At 37.3% G+C, this 12,240-nt stretch overlaps 1 protein-coding gene across 1 annotated transcript in view; it reads left to right on the top strand.

Annotated features, from left to right (window-relative positions):
- EGF (epidermal growth factor) overlaps positions 1–12,240 on the top strand; it is a gene marked incomplete at its 5' end in the record, with an annotated part of 54,044 nt that overhangs the window by 16,531 nt on the left and 25,273 nt on the right. Inside the window, 5 exons of the mRNA XM_081332118.1 lie at positions 5,107–5,229; positions 6,531–6,656; positions 7,991–8,127; positions 9,352–9,500; positions 10,434–10,538. Of these exons, the coding sequence (XP_081188244.1) occupies positions 5,107–5,229; positions 6,531–6,656; positions 7,991–8,127; positions 9,352–9,500; positions 10,434–10,538 (640 nt within the window). The remainder of the gene's footprint in view (positions 1–5,106; positions 5,230–6,530; positions 6,657–7,990; positions 8,128–9,351; positions 9,501–10,433; positions 10,539–12,240) is intronic.

Here is a 12,240-nt window from a genome sequence, read left to right on the forward strand (position 1 = left end):
TACATGAAAATCATTAAACAGTTTCTCATAAGGCAAGCTCTGCTGTATTCTGCTTTTCTTTAACTAAGAACTAGCAGTTTGGAACAGATGGGATCCTAACCCAGCAGGGATATGGGCTGAGGCATACAAGGTAATGTCAAGGGGCTTTGCTATCTAGGACACAAGTTAAGGAGACTCTGTTTATTCTACAAATGGAACTCTACTGGCAGGTTATCCTTCCATGCTTAAGACATTGATGGTGCCCTCTACTTTGTATGGGCATAGCCAGGTAAGTTAAAGGAGCAGGGAAACCAAAATAAATGCAGAGCTTACGATTCTGCACCCCACCCTCACATGTCAGTTGCTAGAATTAGCTGTTTCATTCTGCCTAATAGTAAAGCCATCCCTAGATTTACAGAGTCTTCAGAAAGTATCTGTAATCCAAGAAAGTAAAAATATACATTTCTCCATTTTCAAGAAGGAGAGTAACATTCTTATTAAAAGGCCTGCCTGAGAGTATTTAGAAAATGGTTAATACATAATTGGAATAGTGCATGGATATGTCAAGATCAAATTATGCCCCTAGATTATCCCTTGAAGCACTAGATCAGGGGTCCCCAACCCCAGTCTGTGGACCAGTACTGGGCCGTGGCATGCCAGCAACCGGGCCGCACAAACAAGCAAAGCCCCATCCGTGTGATTCAGGCAGCACACAAAACCATGCACTCTCTGGTCTGCAGAAAAACCTCTCTCCACGGAACCGGTCCCTGGTGTCCAAAAGGCTGGGGACCTCTGCACTAGATAATAGGAATGCTATGGAAATGGAATAACCTGATTTTAATAAACTATTGAACAAATTTGTACAGGGTAACCCTGCTTTACAAGATGGAAAAATGTGGGTTGGAGCTATGGCTACTATTTTTATTCATTTGTTTGTTTGTTTTATTAATTTTGTTTGTAGCCCACCTTGTGCAAGGCTTCACTGGGCAGCTTAAAACTATTGTTAGGGGGGTCAGTACCAACTTAAGCAGTCATAGTTACTATTTCCATGCCAATGACTCCATGTAGGTATGGGCTATTTAACATTCTAAAAACGACTTGAATAAAGAGATAAAGGGACTGCAGATAAAATCTGAAGCTAAGAAGATTAACACAACTGCAGATAAAATCAAGATTCATAAATATCTTGACAGGCTGGAATGGTTATATTTAAGGTCTTGCTTTAAGTCCAAGAAACTAAAGTCAAAAGTATAAAATGGGGTGAGGCTAGTTTACAGCAGTACATTTAAAGAAGATCTAGATGTATTATTTGATAATATAGTTGCTAGAAAAGTTAATATAAAACATAGGATCAAAGTCACACGAAATAAAAATCTTCCATTTTATGAGCATTACAATATCATGTTCAGCTTCAAGCATCATATTTTAAAACAGACTGACAAATGAGTGCATCGGGAGAAAGGCAATCAAGATGAATAACAGAGATAGCTGGAGTAAAAATATTAAGGGGAGATATGATAGCAATAGTCCAATATCTGAAAGGGTCTCATGTAGAAGACACAGCAGAGCTATTTGCTATTGCTTTGGAGGGGGAACTAGAATGGAAATTGTATAAAAGCAGATTTTCATAAAATACTGAGACACTTTGTAATAGTAAGAGCTATTAATCAGTAGACAGACTGCATTGGAAAAGGAGCTTTGCTTTGATGGAATTCCTTAAGCCAGGGTTTGAACAGTTGAAAACAACACCATTATTATTATTATTATTATTATTATTATTATTATTATTATTATTATTATTATTATTATTATTATTATTATTATTATTATTGCAATCTACAAACATTGGAAGTATAATTTCTTGGTAAAAATATCAATTAAGTCTACAGTTAGTCTTAGCACAAGTAAGGTTGCAAAAATGTTTATATAGAGGTGGCTTGTTTCATTTGCAACATCATTACTTTTCTCCTCTGAAAAATTGGCCCAGGCGATTCATGATTTAAGCAGAATAATCTTAGCGGCATAAAGTACTACAAATGTTATACTGTGCAGTTTCTCTCTACGATTTTATACATTTTAATTCTATAAAAGCATATTCATTTTGCCTGGTTTCCTGTCAAAGAGAGAAATTTTAGTTTTTCCCCCATTTATGAATGTCAAAATAATTATTTGGTACATCTAGTTACCTTATTTGGGAGAAATATAGTACTTGCCACCTCTAATTTTGGCTAAATCCTAGGGGTCATTTGCAAAGAATATATCCTTAGAGTCATTCATTTTCATGTATGACTAGGGGAGAAACCATGAAGAATGAAGGTGAGAATACAGTCTGGCTGAGGAATTCTGGGAGTTGAGGTCTACAAGACATAAAAGGGCCAGGTTTGAAGACCCCTGGTCTATGTAAATCAAACTTAGGGTACTTTTGGCTGTTCAGCCTTAATGAATTACTGTTTTCATTTAGTAAGGCCAAAGCTGAAATATTCTAAAATTGCAGACCTGCAACTGGGATAGATAATACTAAACATAGATAAACCAATACAAAATATGTTCCTTAGAGATTCTCCTTTTTAACTACATATTACAGTAAAGATATAACATATAGCTGCCAATGGTGCTATTTTATTTCTTCAGTTCCTAAAGCTTTACATCAGTATGAATATGAAGAATGACTGAAGAAGAGGTTAAATTTGATTTTAATTGTAGCCTGTTTGACTACCTGTGAGAAGAGAAAAAGCAGATAAACCATTGTGACTTGCATCTTGAAAATGACTTGTAAATCAATCCTTCACAATCTAGTCCTTTCTTATAATCAGTATCTAAACCTCACAGCAGCTTAAATAAAATTAAGAGAATATAATTGGTCTTAATACAAATTTGTAAGTGATCTTTCTATTGACCAGTGAACAAACAAGTGTTTTATGAATGGAGATAAGACACTGAATAATACAAGAATTATTTTGCTTGCTTTGTTACTTGAATCTACTAGTTCTAAGATATTATTATTCTAAAACTAAGTCAGTGACTTAATCAGAATTAAGAAGTATACATTTAAGAAGTGCAATTAGAACTGCTTTATTTAATTTGTCCATTACAGCCTGATGATAAATTCTGCATCTCTAAGACTCACAATTAAAACAACAAAGTTGTGGTTGGATTATTCACAAAAGGTTGCTTATCCTCAAAATATTGCCACTGCATTGTAGTTTCTGTTTATCCTTCCCAGATACTTCATATATTTTCACAATACCCTGAATTGTGATTCCATTGTTCCACAGGATTCTAATATAAGATTGTGTCACTATTGAGATATATTGTTTGGTCGAAGATTATCTAGGGATATAGTGAGATGGACAAAAGTATTCTGGATCTTTTCATCATCAGTGCAAATAATAGAGGGGCATTTCTCCTTGTTGAATGAACAAGAGCATTAATCTTTTTTTTCATGTAGTACAAAGATGTGCAATTTAAGCCTCCAGGCCTCATGATCTCCCCAGAGTCTATACAAAAATTACTGCCAAATTGTCATCTTTAATGTGACAGCAGTGGAACATTATCCATATCGATTATTCTTAATCAAAAACTAAATGGGAAGTTAGCAGAAGATCAACCTTTAAGCACATTATTTCTAAGAATGGTTTTTGCCGCACATGATAGCAGCGTGCATAGCATTTGAAAGGGCAGTTTTGCAAATTAAGTTAGTGTGAACAAGGCATCTCTTCAAAAATCTTAAAACAGCCCTGTCCTTTACAACAAGAGTCCCCAACCTCCTTGTTAGGAACTGGGCTGCGCAAGCGAGCAAAGCTTCTTCTGTGCTCGCGCAGGATCTAGGTAGCATGTGAAACCACGGGACCCCTGGTTCATGGATAAATTGTTTTCCACATAACCGGTCCCTGGTGCTCAAAAGGTCGGGGATCACTGCTTTACAAGGTTAGTGTATCTCCTTTGAAAACCGTCCTTGTCTCCACATGCATTTGCTGGCAACCTGAAAGGCAGTCCAGAGAAGAAGCACAACCAGGTGTACTAGTTCTATTCTGAGCTTACACAGTAGAATCTTACAAGATTGAAAGTATTTCTCCCCTCCTTTCCTTTTACTCTCCAGAAAAATATGTTGTGTACCTTTGAAACTTTCACGCTCACTCTTCTTTTGTGGATTATGATAGCAATAGCAATAGCACTTAGACTTATATACTGCTTCACAGTGCTTTACAGCCCTCTCTAAGCATATTACCCCCAACAATTTGAGTCTTCATTTTACTGACCTCGGAAGGATGGAAGGCTGAGTCAGCTGCTCAGGATCGAAGGAATCAAACTCCTGGCAGTGTGAGCAGAGTTCGCCTGCAATACTGCATTCTAACCACTGTACCACCATGATATCTTTTATAGGCTGATAGTGCAAAATGTGGCTCTGCCTCATTTCTCCCACATACCATGGCACAGTCCCAATGGAAATGTTGCTTGTGTACATATGTACATAGGCAGGGCTTTTTTCCTCATAGAACGCTCAGAACGGAGTTCCGGCACCTTTTTTGGATGGAACCTTGTAGGGTAGGCAAGGTGGGCTGTATGACATGTGTGAGTTCCGGCACCTTTTTCTTTTACAAAAAAAGCACTGCACATAGGCAAACAGGGAGACTACAAGCATAAGCTTTGTAAAACAGATGGCCCTATAATATATAAAAAAAGTTTTTTAAGTTTCCTAACATACTTTGAGAAAAAAAACCTGTTCCAAATGCTTTGGATTGTCCTAAAAGTGATAGAGAAGTGAAGTTCAGTATTCTGTTCAAAAGTATGTATTTATTCTGGAAAAATCAAATATTTACATTTTGTCAATTATTTTTCTGTCACATATACACACCTTCTCAGGAGAAGCCTTTACTCAACTAGGTTGCTCTAGCTTTTAGCTTTAGAAATTGGAAATATATTCTTTTTAAAAACAAAACACCTATCAAGCTTGTCTGGAAGCAATACTTGGCCCATGACATAAACACTGGAAAGCAGCGGACAAAAATAATATCAGCAATGTAACACATGGCAAATAACTTCTATTTAACTCTGGCTTGAATTCTTCCAAGTTATTTCCATCAATTTTTTAAAAAACACTTTCTTCTTTATTTTAATGCATTATAGAACTGATTTCCTGTTCAAGCAATTATGTGCACTGCAGCAATGACTGTGGACAGACACCCAAAGGGCCTATTTGCTTTTGTCCTGAAGGATCAGTTCTCCAGGCTGATGGAAAAACATGTTCAGGTAAATAAATATAATTATTTTTCAATGCTTATTCTGAAAATGTTGCTGTAGATGACAAATGCTTGATGTTGAAACAGGATAATATATTTTATAATTAACAGTGTTTAGCATTTGTACTGTACTTCAGCATTCTCTAGTCTGGTGTTGAACCAAACAGGCACTGGAAGTATTTGATTAATTCCTATAACCTTGATTTAAACTGGATGTACTTGATAGTTGTAGAAGCACAATATATCTAGAAGAATCCAAGCCTGGCAAAACAATAATGTTTAAACCATTTTCTTTATCTTATTTCAGTAAAAAAAACAGTTGGAATCTAGTTGCCCTGGGATGGGGGAATCAAAGATATAATATTTTTATTAGGCCAAGTAAAAATTAGGTAACTAAAACTATTTGTAAGCTTTAAAGTACTCATGAATAAATAAGATGGTTAGAAGGTATAAAATGAAGAAAGGAATGAAAAAGGTGGCTGATATTCATGCCATGTTTACTATATGCCACAATTGGTTTTTAGATAGAAAAATGGAGATCTTGAGATTTACAAGTAGAGAGTGTGAGTTGCTAGGAGTTCTCATAAAGTTTTCTAAGAGCAGGAGGCAAACATTTTTGTAAGCTATCCATTATTTGAAATATAAATGCTACTATTGGATATTTTATCAAATCTGTACAGTAACAAACTGTAGCAAACTGATTTTATTTGAAACATAAATTTGAGCTATTAAAGTCCAAACTATTTAAATCCTTTGTGAGATATCCAGACCGCATGATTGGTGAGAAGTAGAAGAGATATCAAGCATGTTGTTATAATATTAATAAAACAAGAGAGAATGTAAGCTTTCATATTAGGTAGCAAAAAAACAAATTGGGAAAAATTATAATCTAATGGGAAGAAAGTTCCATGCTGACTGACAAATTTGGGAGTTGTGATCAACTGAATTTGAAGGACACCAGGTTCTGAGGAGGCTGATCTAAATTACAGTGTTATAAATGTTTGAAATACCTTAATATTACCCTATTATCCATTATTGACCAATACCAATTACTGCCCAAGACAGACAATTTAGGGAGCAGAATTCCTTTGCATGAGACTAGAAAGATTTTTCTGTTATTGACATCCTGATGGGACAAGTGAGGTATAGAGGGTTTTTTCATCTCTATCCACCCTGGGAATCCCTAAATAAATAACTACCAGCTATAGTTTAACTACAGATCATCTCTAAAAGATGTTTATTGTAATGTTTACTGAAGCTCAGCAGAGTGAACCATGCTATTTCTTGTCAATCTAAGTGCATCTGTTCTAGGTTGTACATCACCTGATAATGGTGGTTGTAGCCAGATTTGTACATCTTTGAGTCCAACAACCTGGGAATGTAGTTGCTTTCCTGGCTATAATCTCCAGAAGGATAAAAGGTATTGTGCTGCTTCAAGTAAGTATTGTGATTTTTGGGCTCATCCTCAAATTTGTCTAACTGAGGCATGAAGATGCTCCACAAACTGCTTTTAAAAGACATATAGTGGTATCATATAAGACAAGGGGTTCCCAACCCCCGGTCCATGGATCGGCACTGGTCCGCAGCATGCCAGAAATTGGGTTACAAAAACAAGCGAAGCCCCATCCATGGGATGCAGGCAGCACACGAAATCATGCCCCCTCTGGTCCATGAAAAAACCCTCTCTCCATTGAACTGGTCCCTGTACCCAAAAGGTTGGGGGCCGCTGATGTAGGATTTTACCTTTTTACTTAATTTACACATTTTTTTTGCAATGGACACAATCTATGAATCATCCTTAAAGATATGGTGGGTGACATTGTGATGATCTTTCTGCTTCTTATTGGCCAATTTAAGCTGATGCAGTAACAGGATACTGGTTTATGGACATTTTGGCATGGGTTGCAAGATGGACTGGACACGTGCTTTTTGCAGGTGCATCCTGTCCATGTAATGCCAGACTGGTGTTTCTGGTCATTCTGAAATAAACTGCTCCGGCACATGGTGCATTTTGCTAAAATGTATAGCTAAATTTAAGCATAGATGGATCTTAAAGAGATCTAGGAAGACTTTCTTTATTTGATCTTCCATCACTACAACTGGGGATTGATACCTCAATCTTTCTTTTTAACCATACCCTGTAGACACTCTTCATAGGACAGAATTGAAAGTGTAACTAAGCAAAATAGTTCAGCTTAATATGGGAAGCACTATTGAGTTACAAATTGGTGTTTAATGAAAGACTGGAATTGATAGGGTATTTGGGGGGTGGGGTGGGGTGGTTACAGAGACATTTACACTTTTATTTATGTTCTATTATGTTAAATTTATTTTGAAGCTTTTTTTAACCAAATACTACCGGTATATATTCAGAGCACTATTCTCTAAAGCATGTGTGTCAAACTCGCTGCATCATGTGATGTGTTGTGACCTATCGAGACTTTTTTTGCATTGCTAGAGCTGGGGTGGGCATGGCCTCCACATGATGCAACCAGCTTGTGGGCCGGCAGTTTGACACCCCTGCTCTAAAGCAAGTCCACCACAGGTAATTCCTGTCCTGGGAAAAATGGTAGTATGTATTAATATTCATCTACCTGCTTTGAAAGACATAAGCAGCTGTCACATTTAGCATGTTAAATTCATTGGCAGATTATCATCTTGGTTATTTATAATCATATTGTAATTAAGTTAATCTGTGATTAGTGCCAAGTAAGGATTGTAAATGAGAAGAAAAGAGAGAAAGCACTTGTTACTACATTTATTACAAACAGGACCAAAGCCATTTCTGTTGTTTGCGAACAGTCAAGATATCCGTAGCATTGCTTTTGATGGGACGCAATACTCAAGAATCCTTAGCTGGCAGATGGGAAGAGTCTCAGCTCTGGACTGGGATCCGATGGAAAGTAAAGTAAGCCTTTTTTTTTAAAAAAAGAGGATTTCAAAATATTGCAAGGATCAATGCTTTTACTGCATTGTATTTTAACTGTGTAGTTCATGATGCTCCATGATATAGATAAAGTGCTTCTTATTGCTATTATGCCTTGGGCCAAATGACTTCCTAAACAATGACCACTTGACAGCAGTTATATGTTAACATGCAGTGGTGGGATTCAGCCGGTTCACACCAGTTCGGTAGAACTGGTAGCTAATTTTTTGTTGCCCAGGCTCAGAATGGACTTCCGGAAGCGGCATCCAAATAGAGAACCGGTTGTTCACATATTTGAATCCTACCACTGTTAACACAACATATCTGTCATATCGATACATTCCATATTTGTTTTAAAAATACTAAATGATTTTCTCTGTTAGCAATAGCAATAGCACTTAGATTTATATACTGCTTCACAGTGCTTTACAGCCATCTCTAAGCTGTTTACAGAGTCAGCATATTGCCCCCAACAATCTGGGTCCTCATTTTACTGGCCTCGGAAGGATGGAAGGATGGAAGGATGAGCCAACCTTGAGCTGGTGAGAATCGAACTGCTGACAGTTGGCAGAGTTAGCTTGCAATCCTGCGTTCTAACCACTGTACCACCATGGATCTGTTGGTGATATTCACACATGGCTTCCATCCAGGACCTTGATTAAACATTATTTGTGCACCAGTAGGTTTGGTAGAAACACAGTCTCAACTTTGTAAATAATGTAACTATTTTTTTCTCAAATAAATGTCAATAATAAAAGTTGTGAGAGAAGAAATCCTATCCCCAACTAAGAAGTGCAGTACAGGTGGTACTCGACTTACAACCGTTCATTTAATGATCATTCAAAGTTACAACATGACTGAAAAAAGTGACTTATGACTGGTCCTCTCATGACCATTGCAGCATCCCCACAGTCACATGATCAAAAGTCAGGCGCTTGGCAACCGGCATGTATTTCCAATGATTGCAGCATCCTGCAGCAACCTTTCCAGTCAGCATTTGAACAGCAAAGCCAATAAGAGGAAGCTGTATTAACTTAACAACCACTAGATTCATTTAATAACTGCAGTGATTTGTTTAACAGCCACAGCAAAAGAGGTTGTAAGGCTGTTGAGCACAAACCACTTAACAACTGACTTGCTTAGCAATAGAAATTCTCTGATTGTAGGCTGAGGATCATTTCTAAACCTTCTGTTTTCTTCTTACAGATTTATTTTATCCATACAGACCTGAACTGTATAGAGAGATCTGATCTGGATGGCACCAATCGTGAAAAAGTTGTATGTGACACACGGGAGAGATCAGAAGGACTAGCATTGGACTGGATTAATCGCAAATTATACTGGACTGATCCAGGGTATGTTTTTTACATAAATATTGCAGGACACTTACTGGTAATAAAAAAGTATGGTAGTAAATAAGCAACTGACAAAAAATGGAGAGAGTAACTGAAATGTTTCTGAAATGGTAGCATGTATTTGTGTACTTAAGATTAGTCATAACAGAAAGACCTAGAGATAAATAATAATAACATGCTGAACAATATGCTAACCAGAAGCATTCATGTAAAGCAATTTCTTTATTGAACACTGAATGTATTTCCTTTTGGAAAAACAAGGACATTGTTAGGAAAAAAACAACACTCCAAACAATTGTGTCTGAGATGTTATTTTTAATTCATTTCACAGATCTCCTGTCCAGGATTTCCACATACGAAGGGAACACTTTTGATTATATCAAAAGTCATAAAAAATGCTGTCTTCCTAAGAAACAAGTTAGCAATTGCTGTATTTGCATATAGTAATTATTGGTTTACAAAGCCAGTTTGGTCTAGTGATTAAGGCACCAAGGTGGAATTCAGGATACCCTGAGTTTTACCCCTGCCTTAGGCGTAAAACCAGCTGGACAACTTTGGACCAGTCACTCTTTTTCAGCCCTGAGAACAAAGCAATAGCAAACCATTTCTGAAAAAATTGCCAAGAAAACCGCAGTGACTAGTCCAGGCAGTCACCAGGAGTCAAAAATTGACTTCAAGACACACACATAATAATAGATGCTTTTCATGAAGTTACTAATTTAATTTATGGATTCTAGTTGCTCCTACTCCTAATCCTACTCAGTTCCTTTGCAGTTTACAACTTTGGTTAATAGGAGAAGATAGAACCGAGAAGAAACATTTAAAACATTTAATTAATATTATGGTATAGAGAATCAACTGGAAGGAGGGAAGTAAAGTGACAAGCTAAAGTTATCGCAATAAGAAACCCCTTTCTATGTGCATATTTTGCAGGAAATATAGCATTGAAACTAGTAATCTAAATGGAATGCAGAGAAAAATAATCATCCAGGAGAAGGAGTTTCATCCTCAAGGAATTGCTGTTCATCCATTTACCAAGTAAGATACCAAGTCAAATTTGTTTCCAAACTGTTATTGGGGGATATAGACTCCCAAGAATAAAGTCTGTGAAACTATTGCGTCTATTGAAACTGTTTCACCAGTGCAGAGATTTTGCAAATACAGTTATTGAAGGTGCAGATCCAATGGCTCTAATTCTTCAGCCCCTTATGAACTGCTGACCACAAAGCAGAAGTAGAATGTGGATAAACAGTTGCTTATTCTGTGTTCATAAATACAAAAAGCAGGCTAGTTAGAGCAATAGTCTTCCCTGTAATGATATACGGGTATGAGAGTTGGTTGATTGAAGAAGAACTGACTGACACCTTTGTTTGTGATACTGGCGTAAATTACTGCATATACCATGGACAGCCAGAGTAACTAACAGAGAGATGTGAAATCTTACAAAACCAGAGAGGCTTTGGTTTGCCACAGTCATTCTACTTCTATTTGGTGGAGAGGCAGCAAAGGCTGTAAGGAGCTCCTCCAAAAGTAAAACTTTTATTTTGTTTTACTTTATTTTTATTTTAACTTTTTGACCTCTTTTAATATTGTATTGTTAACCTACCCCTTTTTAACTTTTTAAACCCATTTTTAAATCCATTTTAACCTTTCAAACCATAGTTTTAAACTCATTTTTAAACCTGTTTTAACAAACCTGAATGGGGAAAAGAAGGAAGAGACAGCACTCTGCAGCAGAGAGTTTATCCAAGCCTTTGAAGCAGCAGAAAATGGAAGATTATATTGCAAACAGACAGTCTGCTCCAGTAAGTAACTCATTCGCAGGCACCTTATCAGATAAATTTAATTTATGTGACTCATTGGAATGGGATTTGCAAACCGAAGCGTGCGGAGTTGTCCTCCTCCCTCTCGGAGAATGGCTCCCCTCCTTGGAACCCGGCAACAGCCTTTTTTGCACAGGAGGGAGATGTAACAAATTTAAAGGGGGAAAATGTGACAGACTTCCTCTCTAGACAATGTTTGCTTACAGCTCAAACTGTAAACTCAATATATGATCTTTTGTCAATTGTCATAAATAAGGTCGACTGCCTGAAAGAATCTTTTGCAAAGTTTGTTAGGAGCCACCCAAATACTGTAGAAGGACTTGGGAGGATTACCATGGACAGACATGGGATGGCTAACTCAGAAAATGAAACTAGAGAAGGACCTTGTTTTCCTCCCCAAAATTTGAACACCCACAGAGAAAACACTCAATCAGGCAAAGGCCTAAGAGATGACCAATATAATTACAGTCTGCAAACTAACCAGGTTACTTTGCAAATTTATGACAAGAGAGTAAATAGAGGGCGTTGGAGCAATAGAAAAGCTATTAGGCTGTCCCTGAGCCAGCTGCTCCGCTGTGAATTCACTCTGATAGATCTACTACATGCAGAGTGGCTGCCAGCAAGAACACAATGTATGAGAATTCTCCTATCATTCAAGCAGCCCACAATTCCCTCCATGCTCTTCAGAATGAAGCCCTTTCTGAGCATCTTTTCAATATTTCCAATAAGGGTCTTTTGCTCAGAAAAAGTGTGCCCACTCCTGAAACAGCATCACCAAGAGGGAACTTTTGTTTTAAATCTAGGCTGCAACAGCCCTCACACTACTAAGCCTGAGGCTGCTGCAACTGAACTGACCCTGAGAAAGCAAAGAAGCAATATACGAACTGTGTTACCCACAGCTGCAGGAACTGCTGAGG

This window comes from Vipera berus, assembly GCF_964194415.1.
Source record: "Vipera berus genome assembly, chromosome: 7".
Classification (NCBI taxonomy): Eukaryota; Metazoa; Chordata; class Lepidosauria; order Squamata; family Viperidae; genus Vipera; species Vipera berus.